The sequence below is a fragment of the Bombus pascuorum genome, chromosome 1, assembly GCF_905332965.1.
Source record: "Bombus pascuorum chromosome 1, iyBomPasc1.1, whole genome shotgun sequence".
NCBI lineage: Eukaryota > Metazoa > Arthropoda > Insecta > Hymenoptera > Apidae > Bombus > Bombus pascuorum.
In genome coordinates this window covers 22,631,750-22,659,298 of record NC_083488.1, presented here as the reverse complement: position 1 = coordinate 22,659,298, position 27,549 = coordinate 22,631,750, and the positions used below count along the sequence as shown (strand labels likewise).

The 27,549-nt window shown below is 38.8% G+C and overlaps 1 protein-coding gene across 3 annotated transcripts in view; it reads left to right on the top strand.

The window, feature by feature from the left end:
• LOC132908412 (semaphorin-2A) overlaps window positions 1–27,549 on the top strand; it is a 564,200-nt gene that overhangs the window by 254,001 nt on the left and 282,650 nt on the right. For all 3 annotated transcript variants that reach the window (XM_060962447.1, XM_060962437.1, XM_060962455.1), the window contains exon 3: window positions 25,920–26,046. In XM_060962447.1, the coding sequence (XP_060818430.1) occupies window positions 25,938–26,046 (109 nt within the window). In that variant the 5' untranslated portion in view covers window positions 25,920–25,937. The remainder of the gene's footprint in view (window positions 1–25,919; window positions 26,047–27,549) is intronic.

Here is a 27,549-nt window from a genome sequence, read left to right as displayed (position 1 = left end):
ATACGTTGAATTCAAATTCCAAGAATGGTGTTGCATTTTTCGCTGAAATAATAACTTTCCTGTTTTTCTTGCGCGTATACACGAAGACTTTAACATTGGCTTCACATTCCAATCTCTACTAAATAAAATGTTACAACAAAAACGACGATATTTTCTCAATAAGATAGTAACCAATAATTTACATTTATACAACTATAAGACTATCCAGTAGTTGTCAGCATGACAAAATGATTAAGCAGACGATAAACATAAAAATCACTTATAATTATCGTCGAAGATTTACCAAAGCTATCGTGTAGCATTAACCAAACGCGATGTCACAAAGGACAGTAGACTTTCGTTAGACGGTTGGACTCGTAAAAGAGCACTCAGCTCTCGAAAGTAACAAGGACATACTTTCTTCGAGCGCGACCTGGTCGCCTTTTCAGGCTCGAAGGCGTCTGTATGGATAACGTCGGCAATTCATTAGCGCGCACCTATAGCCGATAATTGCATTTTCAGGCCATTTTACTAAAACGCTCGGCCCTGGCGCCTGTCTCGTCGGGAGGAGCGCTAACGTCCTCCCGTGCGAAACCAAGGGCCACCGAAAGGGGGACCGGCTAACTGCATTAACCTTTCTGCCACCCCATTGAGAGGTGCAGACAGAGCAACGGAGCCCGGCAGAGCGCCCAGAGAGAATCCGGTACCACTCAGGCGGCGGTCGCTTCTCTTCTGCCGCCGGTTAATTACGTTCAATGATTTTGAACACCGGCACTAAGCGAATCTCAAATCCGATTTTCATGCCTGGCATTTGATGCACCGCCGGCGACGCTGTTGCCTTCTTATCGCCTGCTGGTTTTTAAGCTACGAACCTATCAACCATCCACATTCGAGATAACAGAAGCGTTTTCAAAGTCGAACGTCTATTTCCAAATTGTTGATTTAGATTTATCGTATGGGCAAAGTAACGATTCGATAATCGAAATTTACACTGTGACTCAAGAGATAATGAATCGATTGGTACTTTTTGTAATACGTTTGATATTATTAATATTTTTTAAATAATTGATGTTAGTACCGTATAGTATTTATGTATATCTTTATATAATATTTACCAAGTACTAAACACTTCAAGTTTTTCCAGCCAATGATTATAAGAATAATGTAACTGAACATAAATACGTTCAGTTATCCTCACAACAAGGTGCTCGATGACTCGAGTTGAACGACTTTTTTCCGCTCACCGTTTGCCGGTATTCAGTCTCGTCAATTTCGTCGTAACCGCGATACACCGGTAGCCTAAAGCCATCCAAAACAAGCGGCAATCACGACTGCGGTTAATAATTCGAGGCCGCAAACGGTGCACGCGAGAGCGATAGATGGAATACCGAGGCGAGCGTGGTCGCAACGTAAAACCGCGGACCCGGTAAAATCCGGACGTTTCCAACGGCCGAAATATTGCTCGGTCTTGCCGCGCTGACGTGAAAATAAGTTTCGACGAATTAATCGGGCATAGAGCGACGGGTTCGCGGTACACGCGCGGCTATGCGCGCTTTAACGCGCAGTCTCTGTGCTGCGGTCGCTCGCTTCGAGCGCGTAATATCACCGCACATGAATCATGAGGATCGACGCTGCTCATTATTTATTACGATCCTTCTGACGCGCTATAACTTCCATAGCAACGAGAGAAACTGCCTATTATCGATATTTTTTTATTATCTTTACATTTCTTCTGTCGAGTATTTTTAAGTTTAATAATTAGGGGTTGAATTTGTTCTTTCGTTGTAATATAAAGATATTGCAATGTTTTTAAGATATTGTGATCCTATTGAATGCTTTTGGGATATTTAAGATATTTTCATTGTAGTAGTAGTAGTAGTTGTGAGAGTCTCTAGAATAATAGCAAATGTAATTGAGTACGATTGCGGTAGAAATAAATTAATTTCGATATTTATATGTCGGAAAAGAAGAGATTGAAATTGTAAGAAAACATTTCATATTACACGGCATTGGGTTAACATCATGTAACGTTGAAAGATTTTAAGAAATGTCAAAGTATGGAAGGAGATAAATTTTATTATCTGTCGATAGTTGGATATTAAATTCACTGTCGTGAGAGAAAACAAACGCGGCAATATACAAGTGCATATCCACGTTTGTATTATTTAAAAAAATGAATTTTTTAGTCGTAAAGAAAAATGGGTGTTTAAGCAACTTTATCGAAGGGAGATTATTAGTTCAACGTCGAATCGATTTTCGTGCTTTGCGAACCAAAACTTTCTCCGTTATAGCAAAGTTATAGTCAATTCCATTATTGCTGTTATATTATTCAATCGTTGAACGTTTCTCCAATACTTCGATACATTAGTAACTTCTCGCAGCCTGAAAGTTATTTACATGAGCCGCCGAACATCTTCTTAGTGAAAAACTCCTTCAGTATCTTCATGGACGCTCAAGTGCTTTTTGTTCGAATATGATTCCATTTTACAGAAACATCATTTACGTTTAAATTGTGAAACCATAGACTTGAGATACAGAGTACAAGGAACACGTCATTTATTTGAATGGATAAAGATTGGTCTGTTGGTATATTTAAACGGAATACGTACTATTTTATTGACACCCGATGATAAGAAGCATCTTGATTTCAATTATCATCTAGGGAAAGTTGTTCTCAATAGAATAATACTTATGATAAAAATATTTATTCCTGTGACAAACGATTTCATTTTCATGATTTCGATTTGTCAAAGAACAGTCTTCTAATATCCAAACTTTCTAAATCCTTCAAATTTATATGAAACTTAGTCCAAACCATCGAACACAATTATTACACAGAGACACTGTGCTTCAACAAAATTACGTCATTAACGATCTTCGATGAAATATTAAAATATAATATTAAAAGAAACATACAAACGACAAAATCGGTACAATTTGGCTCAGTCTTAGCTGACTTCGGTGTATCAAATAAGCCAACCTAGTCCAAGCCGAACAACAAGTAACAGTATTACAAGTACGAACAATTAAATAATTGACAATTAAAGAATCCACAAGAAACAGACATTCTCTCATTTGTCAAAAGATCATTCCATGACTAGTGCTTACAATTGTTTATTCGAGCACTGTTCATTCAAACTTCGTCAAATAGCTAGCGTAAAGATTAAAACAATCAACGACCCTAGACCGGTGCTCGTTCAATTTCGCCGGGTGTGGCTGTTCCGTAACAAGAAAGCGCCGACTTCCGGCGACATTGGCTGAACAAGTTTCCAACGGCTGGGGCCCGCGGCGAAGGCAAAACCGTCGGCGAGGAGGACAATCTCGAATTTTCATAAAGCGTCCGTGTGTCTGGTACATTACTCACGATAATCCAGCCGGCGGTTGCTCTGCTTGTGGAGTATGAAACCGCAAACCAAAGCCTCGATGGGGACGAGAGAGCCTGGTGGGAAGGGTACGCCGTTGCTCGACCAGCCTCGCGTGCTTTACACCAGCGCGCGCAAACTTACCGTCCAAGTTTTAATTCAAACTTTTATTTATACGAATCGTGCATTATCGTAAGCCCGTCGGAAACGGCGCTCGGTCCGCCGCCTGTCCGCTGCGTTCAATTGCCATTGCCTCTCTCTCTTCTTCGCTTTGTGTTGTTCGCTGAGCTGCCTCTGGCCCTAGGTATTATCCCATGGGAGATTTTTTCAGTGGAATTTCCAACGATGCCGTGTTTTATAGTCGCATCGCTCCGAAAAGAAATGATTGTTTCATTGGTTTTCGATACTCGAGACATTTCAGAGTGTTTTAGGTGTTTTCATGTTTCTTGGTGAAATTCTGTGGATCTGAGCGCTAGAGTCCGTGAATGAGTCAGAATCGCATTGGAAATTGTCCTGTGTTATAAAGTTATGCTGTTGGTTTACGTATTCACTGTGAAACGTACGGTGTTTGCTATGGCACTATCAAAGGGTAGTTAAACAGAGGTTATATAGGTATCTGACAGTCGATATACAGATCATTTACGGCCAGGAAATCTGATTACGCTGTTTGACGATAAATTTAAAATTGTGTAGATATGGTAGAAAAATGGGCAAGGAATAAACAAAGTCACACTATGGTTTCTCATACATCTCTTTGAATTTAATTACAATTAATAAGCACGGATTCGTCGGAACGATTCTAGGTGAGATCTTGCGAAGCTGCGTACTGTTCCGGCTTACTTTACGCTCCGTAGGGATTTCAGGGACGTATTCAAGCGAGCAACCCCTCCCTATACCTTCCACCCTTCTGCTTCCTGGTTAGCATCGCAATCGTCTCGAGAATTTTTCTGCGATCTCGTGGCCAAGAGTCTCAATCTTACGCTGTATAACGAGCCGATTGCCATCTTGACTGCGGAAAGGAAAGAAAATTACGTAAGTCTCGGTTAAACTTTATCCGGTAACTGAAAATTATCGTGTATTACGGGGCGGTTATTAAACCTGCCCTAGCGGATGAACCACATAAATTTCCAGTGCCCTGGAAGTGGAATTTTTTCCAACAGAATGATATCCGCTGAGGATGAAGTAGCTCATGAGGTAGCGTGGATTTATTATTTTAATGCGATCGCCTTTGTCATTGTAAGTTCCTTCGACTGATATTTCTTAATGCTTGCAATACTATTGAATCCATGGATCTATGACTTAATTTTGATACATTTGTCTATGATTAAATTTTTTAATTTTGTTTAACTCAATTTAAAATAATTGCGTGGGAATATTTAATTCTGAATTACCAGATCCATCTTGGAACCATTTTCTCTTTTTAACAGCGTTTCCGTATAATACTTTTCCTAGCCACTGTAGAAACATCAGTGTAATCACAAAATTGCCTATTAAATTTACATTACATCTCCATGATGGTACTGCCAACAAAGTTCCACCCTACATACAAGTTCTTATATTTCTTCCAAACCAATTGTCCCCCTCTTTTCTAGAAAAATCACCACTACCAGATATTCCCAACCGCATCTTGCTAATGCGTATTATTTACCAACTAGACTTTAGAGAATCGCAAAATCCGAACGTTGCAGATACTCTAGAAAGTACGTTAACATCCGACCATCGGGATCTCGCAGGCTTGAATCCACATTGAAGATCAAGCGCGTTACGTCGCAGCCGTCCGTTGGCTCTCGTTTATCTAAACATACCGTGCTCGTGTACATGAATCGTAATCACCAGGCGGACGAGTGACGTATTATCTGTAGCCGCGAGGAGAAATTGTATTTGCGACTACGATTACCTAACGTCGAGGGATGGAATCAAAATCCATAATTCGATCGGTGTGGGATACAGGCACTGGTAAATGCGTGTAAGTATATACATTCATACTGGCGTGTTCGCGTGCGCACTCACTCGCGTGGCCCGTCCGCTTCGTTCCCTTATTGTACATCAATAAAGCGGAAATGAGAACTGGGCGAACTTATGCTAGCGAATTGCCTTTGAAACGATCCGCTCGAATCCGGTTTGGGATCAGAACTGTACCTAGCGTATTTCAATTATTCTGAATTACGCGTGTTGTGCTGGGTACGCGAGCTTTTATTGGCCCCTCGAGCGGGTAACAGCGAGCCGCCCATATTCAGGATCGGTCGACGAGCCGACTTACGTTTCCATCTTGGCTGCGACGCGACGTCTCTTTCGCCGTCGGAAATAAGACGAGATTGCGATTCCCGGAAATCCCATATACGAGCGTGACTGACAATAAGAGTATGAAATCCTTCGACGCGAGAAATCGATAATGCATGCGCCGCTTACGATCTTCGTTATCGTGCTACGCGGGATTGGATGGGTGCTCTGCTACTTTGATTTGTCGTTTCATATGGTTGTAGGCTCCAGTGGAGGACTGTTATCATTTAGGGTTGGGATGTAACAGCTTCGTTTATACATAATTGTTCAGATGGTGTATATAATTTCTTTTCTTTCTTCCTTTTTTCATTAATTTCTCTTTGTAATATTTTTATATCGATAATGTTTTTTATGGAACCTATGAAACTTTGATGGAGATTTACTTTACGTCGCACGAGTGTATTTGATTATATACAAATATTTGCAATTGATATATCATATCTGTTAAGGTTATTCAGTGGATGGAATTAAAGAAATGCGTGGGCAAACTGCAAGGTATTGAAAGTATATATATTGTGAATAATAAATTACAAAATATATAGTACTATGTAAGACGGTCCAGATCCTCTCGCTAGCAACGTTACCCTGAGACTGAAACAACTGCCGAAACCAACGTCGGACGTGTACCGCTTATGGTCTTTCCTCGACGCATTCTTTTGTCTATGCGCTTTCGAAGACCTTAGGCGCTTGAGAAATCGAAGACCAGATGTAGAGTTTTCTCAGAAGTGACGATCACTTCAACAATATCGATAATTAATTAACCAGAAAATAGATGAATGTTTGAAGATCTTCAGTAGTATCGTAATTAGAAGAATCATAAGTATGAAACAAAGAAAAGATTTTGAAATTAGAATTTTGAAATTTGCATTTCAGTTCATTTATGCTATTAATACATATTTAACCTAATAGACACAATTTAAGGACGAATTTACCCAAATTTCCTCAAAATGTATCTGAACCTTTTCCTATAACCTTCTTTATAGTTCTTTCTTCTATAACCGGAGTTTAGGTTCGGATAAATCGCTACAATCCACAAGAGTTGATTTAGTCGATTTGATGATCGAATGAATTTCACTCCGATTAATAGAGTTTCGTTGTAACTGAACTAACATGAACGAAGAGGCTTAACGTAATTGTTACCATGCTCCGTTTTTGGGAAAAGATCGCGAGACATCGCGGGAAAAAACTTGAAGGGGCCGCTCGTAACGACGTACGCGAAAGTTCGAACGAAGGGAAGGAGCGAAGAAGAAGTACCTCGGTGAAGACAAAACGAAAACTCGCAAAAAGAAGAAGTCCCAGCCTCGTCGAGCGTTAAAGCCTTTTGAACTTCATTTTGCTCAGGAAAGAACCGTTTTCCACGGTTCTCTCGTCTTTCTCTGCTCGAACTTTTCGGTGGTGGAGCGCTCGTGATTCACGACGCCGCATCGTGTCTTAACGAATCATTCTTTCAACGTAACAGTCCTCGAATTAACAATTCATCAAGGAGGACGAAAGACAGAGAAATAGATAGAAAGACAGATAAGGATTCACGAGTAGATTAACCGTTTCATAGTATAATAAAATAATGAAAAATGAATGATTTAGAAAATAATTATTTCGTTATCATCGAGATTTTGTGTAGTTTTGGTAATTCTCCTGATATCACTGAGACCATATTGGTCTATGGCCTCTGATCATCAATGAAGCTACGTGAGCCATTTAAAAAATTATGATTAACCTATTTTTTTTTTTTCAAACTTGACTATATTTCAATATGTATTATCATATTATTGTATTCATTCTTAATAGTAACATTCTTATAGTATTATATTTAACAGCTTCCCTAAGTCTCTCTTAAACTACATTAGGTATGAAGACGTTAAAAATATATTTTTTAGTTTATGTGATCTAGCAAATTTGTCAAAGGTTAATTTTAGCGAGAATAAGGTGTAATTATCGAGGCACGCACAAAAATTGTTGAACGAGAACTAGGAAAATGAGATGTATGGAAGAAAAACTTTTTCGAAAGGAAGAGCTCGTTTGATTTACTTTTCGTTTGAAAGCTCTCCACGAATCAAAGGACTGACCCGGTATCCTTTCGCTGTCTTTCCCTTTCTTTTAATCATTTCAATTTCCCTTGAAAAAACGACAAACTTGGTTTACAAAAGCCCGCTCTCTACAGTTTTTTACTGTTATCCGTTGCGAGACAATTTCCTGTACGTCTGTCATGCACCGTACATACACAGTTTAAGCGGAAAGATCCGATCTAAATTAATAATTTTCAGCATTGACAGATCTCTTCTTTTCTGTTCATTATTCGTTGTAAATCTGATACAAAAGATTCTTATCAGTATGTAGTGCTAAATTCCATAAAAATTTACGAAGATTGATTTATCCCAATCCACGCACAATAAGTTGTGTTCGTTTAAACAATTATGATCTTCCTGACGTGTATCTTTTAATTCTTAAATTCTTCTTCTTGAACATAACTCTGTTAATTATTTGTACTTACATTCGTGTATCTTCTCGGTCATGAAATATCGATATTAATGACGGATAAGTTTATTCTTCATCTCTATCTTCAACTTTCAGATGTACAAAACTTACAACATTAATCTATAAAATTGATCCCGAAAATATTCGCAGAAAATACAAAGAATCAACAGGAAGATCCTGACAGAAATATACCAATCGCATAGTTCTAAAAAAAATCTGTTTTATCTCTTGACACGTTTGTCGTGGTAACAAGCAAGCAGACATGGCGCGTCATGACATAGGTAAATGATGAATCGAATTGTTGCAAGAGTCTGTAGACAGAATTTCAGTGAAATAGCGCCGTTGCGTTCAACTCTATCTATCACGGGGTGCGTTTATGAGAAAAACGTAGGGGGACAAAAATTCTGGGTAGTACTCCGTCAAATTAAGCCATGGCTCGACCATAAATTGATAGATGCCCGCCGATAGTTGCCTCTACATTCATAAACAAGACATTATCGCGCGAATATCGCGATAATGCGTTCCATCCACCCACGCGTCGAGAAGAAATCCCCCTGGAGAGGATGGAACGATGAAGTTGGGTAATGCGAAAATAACAGGTCGAAGGATGAATCATGGTCGATCTGACTGCCGCCAGGCACGTCAGAGGTTAGCCATTCAGAAACAAGACTGCTCCCAGCCCACCACTGACCAATAGACGCTGGATATTTTACAAAGGCGGATATGGTCCACTCTGGATATACGTGGTTACAAAACGCCAACATTTTCTTGCTTGAAAGGCCAGATATCGGAGAAGAGTTTCGTGTATCGCTTTGGGGTGATTGCTGTGACGTTTGAACGATTTGACAAATGGATGTGTGCCGAGGAAAAGTTAAAAGAATGTTTGTCCGTCTTTTATTTCTCAAAGTTGGGGAAGAAAGTTGGAAACTTAGAATATTGGTTCTTACGTGGAAGTTTGCGAAACAGGTCAAGTGGTTAATGGATGTTTCGTTAATCGAGTAACTATTCGAAATAAATATAGTAATATAGAGAAATTTCGCAACGAAGTGAAACGAAGATGCATCCCACTAAAAGAGCCTCCAACGAATTTGAAAAGTCCCATGATTATCATTTCCTATAAATTCGAATAACAGCAACTGCCAAACGGAAGTCTCAACTTCCTCTAAAGAAACTATCTTCAAGTATACCTGAAAAATATTTCAGAAGTACCGATTTCATATACGACAGGAAGTTTCATAAGATCTTGACGCCATGCCTTGTCTGTGTCACTCCAATAAAAGTCACATTCATGAATTTTTATTTTCACCGGCAGATTCCAGCTATTCTCACATAACATTGTTTACCACGTTTTCGTCTATCACCGGTTCCTTTATCAGAAAACAGGAGAGTAGTTCTCGGATCGATTGCAGGTCGTAAAAGGTCCATCGCGAGGATACCCTCCGCAATGACATATTTTCAAGCGACGGACCGGCTTATACGTAAGTCGATCGGCGCGACGCATCAAAGATAACTCGAGTGTCTCGAATGAGACGATAGCCAGGAAACGAGTGGCTGGCTGTTATTTCGTTCGCGTTTACTGTATCATTAACAAATTATACGAGGCAACGATAAACGCGAAATAAAGCTGGGTCGGTGTAAAGAGATTTACGACGCTTGGCCGCGTTATACGACGCGTGGAAACGTGGAAAAGGCGAAACTGATGTGGGTGGCCGGAAGGAACAAGGATAAAAGATGAGGATGCGTAAGTTGACCGAATTTCTGCACTTGGACCGCGACGCCGATAAGTTTACGATCCTGTTGGCTGTACGCTCCTTTTCCGATTATCTTCCGCAATGGAAGACGTCAACGTTACCGTCCTAGACGTAAACCTCGTTCTCTCGTTCTCTTCTGTTATCGTAACGTTTAAAATCCAAAGGATTTCTTTGCTCACCCGTGAACGTTCACGATCGCGTCGTTGTGGTATTATCTGACTATTGGCAACAATAGCTGCTCGAAACTGGGTAGAGGAGTAAACGAGTGTTACGAATGTCGTACAATTACACGGAACAAAAGGGGTGGATTTGGAGAGAAAGGAGATGGAAGGGTTGACCAATCTTTAATTTCAATCTTACGAGATTAGAGCAATTTTGTGTGGTGTATGTACTATAAGTACATATCATTTCGATTTTCTTTTAATGTTTAGAAACTGTTAGCTTCCTTTTCTATTTTAACTACAGTACGATTTTCTATATAGTATTTTGAGTACAGAAACAAGAAGGAAGATGAATGACAAATCATATTTCTGTTAAATGTATGATAAATCTTGTAATTACTTCTTCTGTTTCTCATTGCAAAATAACTCATTTAAGTTAGAAACATTGACACGATTAATGTTTACTGTCTTAAATCTAAGAACATAAGAGGATGCATTCTTTCCTTCATTTCAAACTTCCCTCCATTATCAAGTACTTTTTAAATTCCATTGTATCTGAGACATTAACATAGCATTAATTAAAATACAGAATAACTCCAAATAATTAACTTACTTTTTAATCGAACAGTAATTTCCCTCCAAATTACATATAATTTTTAAACCTATAATTTTGCAAACGAATGTTCCTCGTCACCGCAACCACAATTTATCGAAATTCTATCAAGCCAGTTTTCAAAAACTTGTCTCCGCAGCATCGAATCATCCTTTCAAGAGAAATCGCCCTGTAACCATTCCGTATCGCAACTTTCGCCTCGTCCCATACAAGCGTTATCGTCAACGTAAAGTTTAAACGTAACAGGACATAAATCGGGACGGAGATGCCGCGTAACGACCCGGTTACCCGGAATCGTTGCCGGCTGTTTTACCTTTTTCAACGGAGAGACACTGGCGCTTAACCGCGATACGACGCTCATCGCAAAATGAAATTGGAGATAAAACGGAAGAACGTTTCTCGTCGGGAATATTGAATGTCGTGTGGTCGCGCGACGGACTGACGCGCGTCGACTCGTTTTCATAAATTAATGCGCAATTATTTTTCCGCCGGAAAGGAATAATGGCAGTGACACGACAGGGTCGAACGAGAAGCGACGCATTCGCGTATTTGTTGGCTCTCACCGGCACATCGCCTTTTGTGCTGCTCGTATTATTTCTCTGCACTTCCGCAAGAACTCTCGCGTAAAATGTAATGTAACGAAGTAATTCGTTGCTTTTTGGCACAATGGAAGTTGTAAATTAAGATCATAGGGCTTGTAGAGATTTCGTTAAAATTGTTTCTCCTTTAGTATATTAAGCACTTGCATTGGTATTGAACGTTTTACTTTAATTAGCTCCTACCAGATAAGCAAAAATTACATTCGTACAATTATATATTCTACATAATTATAACGTAGAAGAGTACGTTCTATGTGTTAAGACTGGAACGAATTGGATAAAATAGAATGTCGAGCTTAATATAGTGACACAAAGGGTTAAATGAGGTATAAAATTGTAATATTCTCAAGCGGGGAATAAAGCGTATTTATATAAACAGAATGAAAATGAATTGGAAGCAGAAAAGATACATCGTAAGAATTAAAGTAGCGTTATTATAACAAAAATTATCAGATTAAGGAAACTCGAGAATACTAGGAATACCCAAAATCTATGTTCATTAAAACATAATCAACCTAGTTCTTCTATTAGAACAAATATTTCTCATTAATTCATGTATCTAATTGCTTAATAATACCAAAGTTATAATTGCTTAATAATACCAATATTACCATGAGTAAGCCTTAATAATACCAAATTACCTTTTAACGTGTGGTCACACGTAATCCCTTTTTGCACACAACCTAATTGTCTGACGATTTTAATCCTGATTCTTAATCATAATATTGACCCAATTCTCCGTCTATTTCCAGTTCCCCCGATACAAGAGCAATTAATTAACTCATAACCTGAAACTATTACGCATCACGAGGAACGTTAGAAAACGATCGACAGGTGATCGAACCATGCTAAACGGCTTCCATATTATTCAACCGTAGCGCGATTGGTTTCATGGAATATTAAAATTCAATTGAACGTCAAGCGCGATACCAGGCTAAAAATCTGACGGATCCGTTTCGTAACGAGCATCAAAATTTGCCGGTGAATATTTAAACACCTATTAGCTAAACGGCCGAAATTAGATGGCAATTTTGATGGGCGTTCTTCGACCTGATCAAATATGTACACGGGTCGGAAGTACTTCCATGAATGATAAACGAATACCCTCCATCATGGTCACGAGGCAAAACGTTCTTCCTAAATCCCTGGCGAGGCCGAAGAAGCTAATTCGGTCGGGGTGGTGTGTTCGATTGTCCGTGATAATCAACTGGTACCCTACTTCGACAATGCCGATATTTTTCCTTGTTCTTACAACCAGAGAACGAACGAACGCACTCTAAAAAGCGATTTCAACTCGAACACATCCAATGGAATCATCAAAAAAGGAAAAGGAATGGTGGGAAAGGTAGATAGGGATGGATACGAAGAGAGGGAAATTCTGAGGGGTGGATGAGCTGCTTACCGGCACGTAACAAAGGACAAGCGCTCGCTCAAGTAGCGAGCGTACACTTTAATATTTTTAAAGTACGTCCGATCCTCTATGAAGGGTCTTCCGCTAACGAAGCAGAATCGAAGCGACGAGCCGGAAAATGGAAGGGGTTGCGAAGAAAGGGAGGTCGAGGTCGTATAAGGTAGACCTAAAAGGAGAGAGAGTCTTCGGGGGTTTGGATCTCGCGGCTGTGTTATAGGAAAAAGGCGTCGCCATTGGGGATAGAGGGAAAAGGAATCGCAAGCAAAGATATCGAGCCGATGGCGGAAATAGAGAAGAGTTCGCGCGCAAATTAATCGTTTTAATGCACCGTCTGACAGCGTAGTCGACTGCTACGAACGCATCGTAGCCTAGCACCAGCTTCCTAACAGCTTTTACCTCGATATGGGGTGTATAGGTACCTTTATCACGTTATCCCGTTATCCCGAGGCCGCGCTTTGAGTGAGATCTCGTTCTCCTTCGAGACGGTTCGTGACTGATGGGAACACTCGTTTGAACCCTTTGTCCACCGCCTTGCGTCGTCTTCTCTTCCATAAAGATTCTCGAAAATTTGCAACGAGACACTGCATGAATCTTCTCCTTTTGCCTGAGAGTAAGGTGGTATTATTTGAGTCAGAAGGATACATAATTCGGCACATTGGTTGGGAATAATTTTCAAGCGATCCACGTTTGAGAAAACAGACTATTATTTCGCATGTTATCAATGGTGTGACAAACAGTGAGATATTATATGGAAAATTAACTAAGAATCTCATAACATATAAGTTTAATCATTCTACGCAAAGTTCAAGATTGAATCTTCAGATATTTAGGTGACTTAAATAACGTTACCTTGCTATATCCTTTCTATGGTTATTTTATCGGCTAGTTGCAACAATCGTGACTATGTTTGCTGACGACTTCCGACAATTCATTCGAATCGTTTGCATCGTCCATCACTTTACATTCTCTTTCATTCGATAAAGATTCTTGAAAATTTATAACGAAACGTTAAATAAATGTTCTTCTTTTGTTCTATCCCTTTTTTCGTGATTTCCGCGATGTATCACCTAGTTGAAATAGGTTTGGAATAAATCCGGGCTTAACTGCGACGAACATGGCCGTGTTCATTCACGACTTCCGACAACTCATCCGAACTTTTAATAACGTCGCTGTCCGTTTCCATAAGTGAGTTATCGGGATGAAGTTTCGCCTTGTTGCGCGTTTGAATTGCCGCGAGTGGAACGGCTCGCTCAGAGAAATTTGTTTATAGGTGATGATTGCATAATTAGATCACGCGAGCCGGCTCGTGTTGTTCAAAGCAAAAACTGGCGACTGTAACTCGTACATGAGACGTGTAAATCTGGTTAATACCTGTACTGGATTATAGTGCGTATGACTTCCAGACTTGCTTTATTCACACCATCGGATTGAATTATGTGGAGCTACGGACGAGGTCCTGTTAGGATTAAGACTGACGGTTTAACGCATGTTACTCTTAGAAAATTTATAGAATATAAGTTTGGAAGGGTGCAATGAATGATATACTCAAATGGAATAATTGGTAATAATTTTAACAATGATAATTTTCTCTTCTTGCATTTAATAGAATATGACATAGAGCTTGGCACAGTAACAAAATAATTATTTTTTGCACAACTCTTATAAGAAAAAAGACAGTATTTAAAAATTGAATATTCCTAATCGAATATTCCTAATCGTATAAAAATTTTCAAGCTATTCCACACTAGTTTCCATCGTTCATTTAAAAACATATATCACATACAGGAAGTCTGCCCTATACGTTCTTATTCTACTTCGCTGTCATTTCGCTGCGGAAATACGTTTCGTCGAATACGTCACGTCAAATCGCGAATAATATACTGGATCCCATTATATACACGGCGTTAGGATTTCCGAAATGACAAGCCGAGTAGCCTACGAATATGCTGCCGATCTCTCGATGAGCGCTATTCATCATCCTTTTCTTATTTTTTTTTTTTTTTATCTTCGTCGTATAAAGTAAACGCACGAATTTGAATGCCTTAGAAGATGGACTTACTCAGTCAGTGAAAGAAATATAAGCAATGATACTTTTTCATTAACGTGCGAGCAAGGATTACCGCGTCTACAGAAGCCGCAGGCCGAAGTAATCAAATTATATTCGCGGCGCAATCAGCTTCGTGAAAAAAGGCATCAGAACTGGCAGCCGATAGAAGCGGAAGAAAGAAAAAAGAAAATAGGAAGTACAAAAGGAAGAAACGTGTGTGAATTGTCGGATGGAGCGAACTGTCGAAGTTCGCGATTCGAGAATTATTTAAGAGAATTTAATAAGCGCGGTCATAGAAAAGGGAAGAAGATAGAACGAACGACAGCCTCGGAGGAATTCTAAATTCAATTGTTACTTGGTGCTCGTGGAATGCATTTCGCAGCCGTTGATTGATTCTCGAACGTCGAACGATTCAATTATAAAAGGCTATTGTAATATTTTTCCATTTAAAAAACCAGGCTTACTTGATATTGGCAATTACGCGTGACTATTTGCGTATTGTAATGTCGTTGCTCGTTTCCACGGCAGAAAGAAGCACTCGAAGCAACGGAAACTCATTTACGATCTCCTTCGATCGGTCATCGACGATGTTCGATATTAAATTCTTTAATTGTTTGTTAATAAAATACGTTATTTTAGCTTCTTCTTTTTTAACTGTACCCTTGTCTTCTTGGTCGGGGACGAGGAAAGGGAATATCGCGAGTATAATTATTATTCATACCATCTTCTTTAGCTGCTTTATGGATTTAATGGAAAATTGGAGCATTCGTTTATTATATTTTTATTACTAACTACATTTTTACTTCGTCAGCACAAATTATGCAAACAGTATAATTAAATTGAGGCACTTTTATGAATATTTATCGTCTTTTTATTTATGCAAAGTTCCTTTACAAACGAGTATATTGTGAAAACTAAACATTAATGTGCAAAAATAGATATTCTAGGATATTTTATAAATAGATATATACAAAGTAGAATTTTATTTATTAATTTTATTTAGATGAAGTCTTACAGTCTGGATCTATTTATTTCAACGTGAATACTTATTACATAAATGAAAAATTACAGGTAGTGGGGAGAATCGGTGAAACCCTGACAAGTTTATATAAACAAAGTTCTACTTTATTACTTCGAAATGTGTATAAATAAATAAATATAATATACTTTCAAAATTACATGTTTATACAAAAAAATATTATCCTATTTAATTGATAGAAATTTCTTTAATTAGTCGTGCAATCTTCTCTAAAGCATCGAATCGTTTTGCGTTTTCTAATCGGGGAACTCTCGATAGCAAAACATGGAGTGACGCGTTTAAACAACTTCACGCCAGCCGGCGTGAATGACCAGAGCGTGCAGCAGTCGTAATTGGTCGGATGATAGAGTGGAAATTAACGATTGCAAGTTCGGGAGCGTTTTCAATAGCCGGAAAGTCTATTTCGTGTCCGTAGCAGCTGTTCAGAGACGTCTGACCGCGGATTAGTCTTTTCACGAACGAAGACTACGGACAGATGTTTCCAAACAAATGGCCACGAAACTTTCTATAATTGAAATTAATGATTTATCATCTCGTAAGCTTTTAATAGCTAAAACACAGCAACGAGCCATTAAATCGAAAATGTTCATTATATAAATGGATTGTAAACTTTCGAACGACGTGGATAAATATGTCTTCTTTGTCTCTTCCGATGGTGCAGCGTCTCTCAATTTTCCTGGATTATAGAGCCGTTCGTGTCTGTGTGACGGCCACATTTTTTAATAATCGTACATATACACTCACGTAGATTGTGCGATAGTGTGATCGTAAATACTTGCATGAAACGTTGCAATTTGGATTGGAAAGATTAACTTCATTTTGAAAGTTAATCCACCGATTAACTTGATTTTTGCAATTCCCTGTTCCATGTCAGATTTATATCATCGCATTTCGTTATCAACGATTTAAGTTCATAGGAAAAGATAGTTTCGTAATAGTGTTTTCCGTGCAAAATCTATTACAAAATTTGTCCTGGTGTATTTGCAAGATAAAATTGTACAGTGATGCGATATAAATGAAAAATGTTAAATATTTGATGGTTAAAACGACAATTGGTGTGAGAATGATACGCGAACTCGCAAAACAATTACTATTACTATTAACTGTGCAGTATTACTAAAACGTTGGAACAAAGTTGAGAATAGTACATTTCTCATTATGTGTATGTACTATTCCTGATTCCATGCAAACACAAAATTTCGAAACTATTTCGATTATAGAACACTCTCGCAATTCGTTTCGTCTAATTATCGGTTACGCATTTACATTATCGTTGATCGTTAAAATTAAGTTCTCTAGTACCACTACTGAATAGAACACACGTACATGTGCAGAAAATCACAGATACACAAGAAACCACGGTTGTTTCCCAAAAATAACCACGGCCGATCGATCCTACCAAATCTAATTCCTTCGTTCGCTTCACACTTCCCATAAAATTCACTCCATCCCTTCGATTCACACGGCTGGAGTGTGAACTAGCCGAAACTCGAGCCCTCGAGCTCTCGTCGAAGACGAGAACGCTTGCCACGTTGGATCGTCATAAAATCGCGTCACCAAACCGGTGAACGCAATCTACCAAGTAACTAACTCGGTTACCAAGCACTTGTACACCACCCGACATCGTCGTCGTCGTCTCTCTCTCTCTTACTCTCGCGTGCTCCACGACATGCGGTCGCGACGTCTTCGTCCCTCTCTCGAGCTTCAACCCTTTCCTCTCTCGAGGACCGCTCTCTTTGCAACGCTGCTGGCGGCGCGTGTACCTGCCCATTATGGCTAAAAGCGTAGCACACTCGATTATCACGTCGTCGCGCGTGGCTGAAAACTGAAAATGCCGTGGGCCTTTGACAGTGTAAGAGCCCCTTCGTACCGGCGATAAGGCATTAGCCATGCCGTGAAAATTCTGCTAACAGCCTTACCGCGAACTTGCCGATGCAGTCCCGTCGTCGCCATGGGTTCTGATCGATCCTACCCGTTTTCGGCATACCAGCTAACGACTATTTCCAACCGTAGACAGAAACCGTTTCTCACCTGTTCCTTCCAAGTACGCGAGCTTCTGTAATGATTTATATCCTCGGACTACGATGAGGTTTTCATCCAGTTCTGCAATGTATATGGTTCGACATCGAGTACGGATCATTTTGTATACTTTTTCGATTTGATATAACTCGTCGAGATAAATGATGATCGTTACGGTAATTCGCTGATAGAAGGATACAATAGTATGCGTACGTGTTGGAGAATTGGAGTAGTGACCTGTTAATTCTGTATTTTATATTTTCGATATATTTGAGATTATATGTTAGTTATTTTAAGGGAGCTTGTATGTTTGTTCTTGCGATCGGATTAGAGGAGTAAGTTAAAATGCGTAAATTATTTTAGTGGAACGTTAATTTCATCCGTAATGTAAATAATTTGATAGCAGGATTTTTTCGTGTAGTTTAAAGTACATCGATAATCCGATACGAGTTTGAATCTGTACAATAATTCTATTTTGTACTTGTTTTCTCTATTAGATCTTGCTTGAACGATATTTCTTATTTTTAATGAAACTTTATTTAACATAAATTATAAATTTCATACTGCACGCATGTCTTTGGGCGCATTATTATACAATATTAAACTTTCTTCCTGACATAATATACTTAAAGAGCCAATCGAACGTATCGGAAATTCTAATTCTTGAAAAATGTTAAAAAAGAAATGTTTTGACGCCGATGAAAATCTGCGCACACATTTAGAAGTCCGAAATTAAAATTTATATCGCCTTCGTCTTATTGTATTTATGAGTTCGAAAAGATCGTTCACGGCAGCAGAGCTCAGCGAGAATTTGCATTTGAACGCGTCAGCGAAATTCTTAAGGCGGCATATACTTACCTGCCGAACTGTAGGTTAAGAAAGGAACCCTCGTTCCATGGAGGTTGAACCACACCCTCGAATCATTATTAGGAAAGCTACACCGTTGTGATTTCAGGGAAAGACGACCCTTCGTTTTCGAGGCACGAGAACGGGAACGTCGTTTAACGACGTCATGTGCTTCAAAATCCTTACAACAAAGTTTTTGTTTGCACGAAATCCGAGACCTTTCCCGGGTATCCTTACGGAGCTCGTAAGGAATCCCTTGTAAAGGGACTCGATAATGACGAGACACAGTGCTCCAGAGATAAAATCTTGCCATTGTATCAAAACTCTGTAGCGTTCCTTTTTTTGAACATCTTAATTGTCTTCATCCACGATTGTATAATAATACTTTTAAGGGAGAAACGAGTGGCATAACATCTTACTTGTAAAATGTGGAAATATTGCCTTTTTATTTTAATATTCTCCTGTTCCCTGATTTGGTAAAATGTTGGTAGGCCAAGTCTTTTCCTTGCGTTTTCTCTTTACGTTTTTTGTTTATTATAGATGGTTTTGCATATGATTAACTGTAATGCAGCTTATAGATATTAGTAACGAATTCACGATATTAATAGCGATGTATGTAGAATAGTCCTCACGAATCTTGCATTAAGCTAATAAACCTCAGCCAGGCTGCAGATAAATAGTTTATGTCAACATAAATGTACTTCATCCTTTGCGGTGTAGTCGTGTATATATCTTCACTGACGCTTATACATCATGCTAACAGTTAATTAAGCGAAGCAGAGACGCGAATAGCGATTAAATGTAGAAACCTAGCAAACAAATCCTGTTTGAATTATATTTTCTTCTGAAACAAATTCTTATAATCGAATTTCGAACAAAAAATATCAACGATATAAATTATTATAAAATTGCAGATTTCCATCGAAAAATTAAAAGGTAGAAAAGTGAATTCCAATGAAACGCCTGTTCGAAATGCTCTTTTCCTTCGATACACAGGAAAATTGTAGCGGGACAGCAAATTCTCTGTCCCCATGGAGATGCTTTTCCACTTTGCTTTTTATGCACCTGTCACCTCACACCCCATGAAAGTCCCTGTACATCGAGCGTAACCGCACAGCTTTCAGAAACTTCAAAGACTCACTCAACCGTCAGTCTTATCCTTTTACGTTCTTTTCAACATGCACGCGTACTACATTTTACCTGTACATATATGTATCAACGTAGCCGCTGTAACCGCAAGCCGTCCAACATACTGATTACAATCCACCGGTAGCTGAGAGGAACGTCTTACTCGACAATCGGCTAGCGGAGAATTGCACAAAGGACGAAATCGCTTGTGGAGACGTTGATTTCTGACGCTCTCTCGACCCGTCACTTGATGCAATTGCGCTAACGAGACGGCACCGCCTCGTGAAAAACAGAGTTGCGAAACAATTTGGATCGAGGTTAATAAATCGTGACGCCTTCTTCATGTAAGAACGAATAATTGGGAAACATACCGGAGGCGAATTTTGAAACTTTTTTTAAACGATTCATAAACAAGTAAATAATTCTTCTGATTTTTGTAATAGTTAAATACCTTCATACAACGTTCTTTTATTCTTTATCATTTTGAGTATCAACTCTTAATTTTAAGTTACAGTTGATTTCAAGTGAAATTTATGTCAATTGTTTTAGCAGAAATTTTCTCGATAAAACAGATGACTAGGAGATTGTTACCTATTATGAACGTTCATTTATGGAATATAATTAATGCTAATTCTGCTTGTAAAATCTCATTGAAACATATTTTTTGCTCTGATTAATTCTTCGAGTATCCCTAGCAAAACTTCAACGTGACTGAAACATCGCTTTTAAAATAGTTTCTTTGATAAAACAGTAATTAACTCCTTCCTTAGAGCCGTACGGATCTTCATTAACCGCTAAAAGGATAGTCTTGGAATAAATAGTTTTGCAAGTAATATTTAATCGGCCGGTGAGGATGCAGAGCATTAAACGTGGCCAAGAAAACGACGACGATGAATCTCGTTTGGTAGTCTCAGACACGAATCCTGCAGGACCCTTGGTCGTCTAGAATCGAGATTATAAATATTGATCCTGAGCGTCCTTCAACTTTGAGTGCACTCGAGGAGTCCCTCTTGTCCCGCATTTCTATACCCGGCTGTACAGTCGAGGGGAATTCTTCGTGGCGAAATTGAAATCCGAGAGGTTCCTCCTGCTCGTTCCGCCAGAAAGAAAGTCAAAGTCGCTCGGGCAAATTAAAATTGTAGGGCATGGCCGTGGACAACTGGCCTTTGATGGCCGCGCCAACGGTCACGGATCATCTAGTCTGCGGAATAAGGAAGAATCGCCGTTGCCAGGCAAGGCATTTCTTTATGGGGGTTGCGTTGGGATGCGTTGAAGCCTGGAAAAGGGACGTCAGCCTCCTTCGAGCTGTGGACCTTCAAATCCGCGGAAATTGGACGCTTTATAAATGGATCGGGGGTGAGGGTTAAATAAAATCGCAGGTTGTTGTTATAACACTATATTTGCTTGGATAAGATAAAGTATATCTATTTATTTTAGATTTGAAAATAAACTAAGATAAGGTCAGGGAACCTATAATTATCAACGTAAAAAATTGTCTTGGTAACTTTAAACGTAGGGGGAAATTATTTAACAGTTCAAGAATGTCGTTAATTATTTAACAATTTAAGAAATAGTAGTCTTGTGAGTCTTACGATGTGCGCAAAGAATAACTGATCTCATGAGTCAATTCGATTCCTGCATCGTTTGTGGAACGAATCTCAGCGCATCTTACGATTATAAGTATCATACAAACATAGGACTCTACGCAATAAAAGGATAGTAAATTGATTTTGTTTATTAATAATAACTATGATTGAACAATAAGTGTCTGAATTTTTTCTCTTTGATTTTATAACCAGTAAATATTTTATACTAGCAGCGACGTTAATTTAAAGTTATCTTTTATCCGCCATTATCCTTTAATAAAGTTCATATCCTTGAGAAGAAAGGACAAACTTTACTCAGGCTTAAAAAATAAAGGAAATTCTTGATAAGGGACAAGAGAATGGAGAGAATAGAGGGTCAGTAGCCTAAGCTGGGTTGAAGGACGCAGACTTCAGAAGATCAGTGACTGGCGTTAGGCTGTCCGTCCCTTCGTCTCGTTTTGCCCTCTAAATCGGTTTAATCGAGCTCTCGTTAACTTCGTTATCGCTAATGCCCGTTGCAATGTAGCTAAGTGGCTGTTGCTGCCTCGAGCTGCACTGCCCTCCAGGCTCATATCCTTTGGCAATTACTTTACTACCGCCGAAGTCCTGATTCGATTAATCAATTAACGTAAGTTCATTCCGAGAGTGATACGCTTTCGGTTTAAACAGTCTGGCCGATATATCGTTTCAAAAATATCGTAGTTTTACATTTTGGCAAGACAAGAACTACGAAGATTTTATGGAAACAGAATTTTAAAGATCTTATCAATGTTCACAAGAGTTGGAATTTGATGAAATCGGATGAAAGTTATAATTGTAGTTTATTGTTGTATAATTCATTTGGGAAAATATAATATATATAACATTAATTAATACAATATTGTGAGTATGTAAACATTTATAGTGTGAAACTCAACAAGTCTTCATCACATCTGAGATACTGATTAAATAAAGAGCAGTCAGTCAGAACAGTTGGAGTGGAAAATATTTGACACTGTATAAAATTACATAGCGATATTATATTATAATATTGCAATTATAACACCATGAGTGATATATAAAAATGGTATATTCGGCATGACACACAATAAAAATAATTAAGCAAAGAATCTAATAACATACATCAATGTGTGTGTATTCTAAAGGGAATACTACAAGTTCTTCAATTTGCTTATTGAATTATGTAAATACTGTTAATTCTCATTCGACTAGAGCTTAATCTTAAATAACGTGTTATAGCATAGAAAATCACCTTATTTGTATTTCGTAGCTATGAGAACCCTGCGAAAGTCAGAGTTCTAAGGATGACCGTCCTAGAAATTCCGAAACGGTGCTAAGTTGAATCGATCGTGTGAATCGTTTTAGTACGCTGAGTCTGCATCAGGCCTTCAAAGTGCAATCGAGTTCGCCGATTCCGAGAGAGCGTGAAACGTTACTCTACTATTCAGAGATGCTATAGGTGTTCTCTTCATCTTCATCACTCTATCCCTATCGTTCGTCTGTTCACCACTCATCCTCTTCTCTTGCCGCATGCAATTACTCTGATTTCACCTTCAGAAACGAGTAATTACCATCTCCGGGCTAGTTATAATTAATAATAATGAATTCGACATATATTCCTCACTTTCTGTCCTTTTCCTAATTTCTGCGTTCGTTAGTCGTTGTCTTTGTCCACTTCCACTTAAAGTCGTAAAAGATTTGGGTGAAAGGCACTTTTAGTGCAGTACGTACAGAACGTAGAAAGTGGCAAGAGAGGTCTTTCAAATTTAATAAAAAATCTTATTTTGCAGATAAAATTAAATTTTTCGTGTTTGATAGAAGAGCAATTTCAAAATTCGGAATCTATCAAGTTCTTGCTTTTTTCAACCACTTCATATCGAGACATTTTTTCTTAGTTACCAAAATGACATGGAAGTAACAAAAATAACCGAAAATGAACAAAAATGGAATTACGATATTTCTTCGTAATTCATAAATCATACTTTACATATAATTATAATTCATAAATTATAATTGAAGTCTAACAGATAATATTATTTGCATGATACGGAATCATATTTATCCAAAGAAACGATGAAAAATTCGCGAGACGTGTTAGAACGCAGCGACGCGTCGTTAAGTGACGCATTGAGTTCGCTTTCAGTCTCATTCCGGGCGCGAATTTTGTTGCCAGACGCTTCTTAGGCCATGCGTCGACTAGAGGTGTATTTTCAAGTTGAGGTAAACGTCACTGCCAGAAAAGTACATTTCTGATTCCCGTGAATCAAACCTAATGAGCTACTAGAAATGAGCTACATTGTCGCGCGAAGTTTGTGCCCGTAATTTTGTCATACTTGTAGCTTCGAACAGGCAGGTACTGATAAAACAACGTATTGTCGAGAAATTTTGAACGAACGACAAACTCGATAAACTCAAATATTTCCAACAATTTTTCTGCTTAAAAATAGAAGCGGCTGCTGTAGCAGTTAAAATAGAGCTGGTAAAATAAACTAAAATACAGAAAACTAAAGCATTGTAACGTTCGCCACATTTTTACAGCGTTTTCAACGCTACATTGCACTCTCCCGAAAATGTGTAGGTACAGGTTCAAAGTGTTCCAACATTCATCGAACTATCACATTTTATTAACACTGTAACGTGATACAGCTAGCCATTGTATTTAAAAAATTGTAAACCAATATGAAAATGTACACATATGAAAGTCATAAGACATTTACTGCAAACATATATTTACTAAAGAATTAGTACAGAGGATGAATAGACATCCTAAACATATAAGTAGTAAGGATGATCCAACCGAATATCGATGGTCATTGATTGTTTAAATACTTTCGTGATCTCTACAAATACTTTACTTGTACTAACTATTTTGCACATTCGGTGTACATTTTCCTTTCAAACTTTACCAAACAATTACGAAAATCGTATGTCATTACAATTCCAATGAAATTTTAAAATGCTTCCTATAACATAATTCAACGAGCTGCTCCATATTCCATTAAATTAATATCCTTCCGATTTTAAAAGCTTCAGCAAAATCCTTCCATCGAAAACGAGAAAGGAGAAAACCACTGGTAACATAAATATACCTTCGCTGCGTTCGACGAGTACGAATAATCCCCGTCGGCAGAAGACAGCCTTTAGGTGAGAAAGTTTTGATTTACGATAGCAGGTTCGTCCGATACCAAAGGCCAGGACCAGAAACGGTGCAGCGGGAGAAGTTTACCGGCGACCGAGAACGCTCTATTAGTATCAACCATTCGTTATTTTCTTTCCTACTTCGCGCAACCATGCAAGAACGACGAAGAAACATCCGCGAGTTGGTTAGTAAAAAAGAGCCGGTTCCCCAAAGGATATCCGTTCGTGGTTCAAGACACTCGGCTTGCTTTCTCGTCATGGAAAACTGGTTATTGATACTGCACCGTGAACTTGTTTGGAGAAGGGAGAAGAGGAAAAGTTTGCGCACCGGTGTCGGAGCATCCCTTCCGGTGCTGGGTGCTAGCCATTGATAAAAACATATTTGCCCAGGACCAAGCGATGTTAACAACCTCGCGCTCGTATCGTTTGTCATTATTGCCGTTACGTGGCGGAGGACTCGATCAACTGGCGAACGAGTACGAAAAGTTTCGCGTCTAAGGAAAGTTCGACGCTGTCACGGACCGTGGAACCGATGAATCGTGATTTTCTCGATAGTGTCTTAACTGGCTCGAGTCCGAGTGTCGAGGAAAATCTTGGCCGATTGCCGACCTTTGATCTCTCCTTCCTACTGGCTACGTAGTCAGAATTTTATTAGGGAAAAATGCAGGGGACCGAGACAATCAGCTACAGTGTTTTCTTAATTTTCCATTTATTTTATTCTTTCGTAAATTGTGCTGCACTTAAGATGATTGTTTTAAGTTTCTATACAAAGTCAAGTAGAAAAAACGAGTTCGTATGAATTTATTTTCGAAGATGATTTATTAAAGAATTATGAGATATAAGAGATAAGATTTCATCAAGGAGAATGAATTGATATTATTCTTGTAGTATGATCATCGAACGAATGCCTTGAGTATTTGCTGTTAATTATTACCGATCATTAATTAAAACAGAGAAACATTGTGCAATTTTGCTTAGCGACAACGATTTTTTCATTCCTTACGAAACTGTAGGAGATTAGGTTTGGACAAAAATGAGAAAATAATACGGCGAACCGATTAGTGAGGTTACGTAACAAAGCTTTACCTTTGACAGGTGGTAACGTTTAGTATTAGAGCACGACGGGTTTGGATGTAGAAATCGATAGTTGTACGGGAACTTGTGTAAATAGAGATTAACGGGAAGCTTTTGTGTGTAGCAAATATTATGGGTGTTGCCATAACATCAATCGTCCAATGCTAAGACCGATGTTTGAATATTGTTGATTATTGAACTTGATCGCTTCGGTCATCATACACATAGTTTAAAATCTTTGAATAATTTTATACAAATAGTGATCGAAACTATTATTCAAATTTTAGGTTGAACTAAAATTGACAAATATTTTGAGACATTTCTTACATAGATACGTCTATGTACTATTTACAAATGTATTTCGAGGATCAGACTCCGTCTTGTACATAGAAAAATCCAATTCTGTTGCAGTGTTTGAGTGTTAGCGCGATGGATACGTCAAGGAATCGAACGTGGCTGAGAAGAATGGCTAGTCTGCTCTGGCTCGTCTTCCTATTTGTCGGAGTTTCGGCTGGAACTCTAGAGAAACTGCACGAAGGTGAGTTGGTAGCATTATGTCAGCCAAATTCTTCTTACTCTATAAACAGACGCGTATTGAATAAATATTTTCAAGATGTTCCACGTAACTGATCGATTTCTGCAAAATAGCTGATATTATCGAAGTTAATAATTATACGGGATCGTGTCGCACAATAGGCGCAACGCCATTATCCCAGCCTTGTCTGTGAAAGTGAAAAATATAGACCGAAAAGTCATTATCATTCCTGTCCCTGACGCGTACCTTTGCACGGCGTCACCGACAGCGTTCGAGTGACGATGATAAATTTCTGTTTAATGTATTGAACACCCCGTGAGATTTATTACGTCTACAATAGCAGGAAATCGGTCTTTATCGATAGCATCGCTTCGCGACCCAACAGCGTTGCCAACATTGCTGAAATTCCTACTAAACGCACTCACGAAGGTCCTTAAACAGGTTCTTCGCTGCGCTATATTCAAAACGTGAATATGCACACTATGCACAGAATCGTTTAAACGGTCTTCAAAGGATAAGAAAATCGTCGAAAATGTATTTACAGCTCGCAAAACGAGCAGAGATAGTCGTAAAAGAAACGACGCTGAAATCACTTTAAACCGCGGTATGACCACCGATATCTTTCGACCGCTTTCGTTCCTTTAGGCTACGATCTGGTTATCCTGATTTCGTACCGCGCCGTCAACGAGACTCGGGAAAGCGTTAACGATCGCGGGATAGCGCGTGCGGAGAGCACCATATGATTTAACCATAAATTCGATCTGCATAACAAGGCGACCCCTCATGAATAAAGTCATTCGTATTTCGATATTAATCATGCCTCGCCACGCCATCCGGAACAACGAGTTTAGAGGTCTGCCCTCCCTTTCATCACCCGCCTCTGTTTTCCTTCTCCGCTCTCGCGTTTCACGTGAAACGCGCCTCTGTCAGAGGCCGACGCGTCTCTTTCGCGCCGTCTGCTCGCCTCGTACCATCGCTATCGAAAATTTCACTCTCTGCTCGCCTGTTCGTCACGTTCAAATGCCTAAGTGTTATTCGCCGACTGAATCGATCGTTCGTTTATAATTAATGACGCTACATGTTATTCGTTTCCACGGAAGCTGAGATTTTTGTTAATGGTATTTATAGTGGAAGCGTGGCGAAGTGGATTTGCATCGTAACGTTTCGTTAAATAATCGGAAGAACTGTCAGGATGGAATATTACACGTTTCCCTCTTCGAACCATATACGTACATAGATATATATCTATATCGTAGGAATTAGATTAGAATGGGTCACAGTTAAGTAAAATATATTGGGATATTAATAGTAAGTGAAAGATTTGCCTAATATGAACGAAAGGATATTTGAGGAAGATGTGAGATTCCTGATGTTAGAATTAATAAGATATGTTACGACCATTTAAATATTTTCACTAATAACGGTAAAAAAGATCGAAGCTAATTTGCTATATCGTCTAATCTAAATTGAAACTGTACATTTATGACGGAGACTCGTGTAAGATTA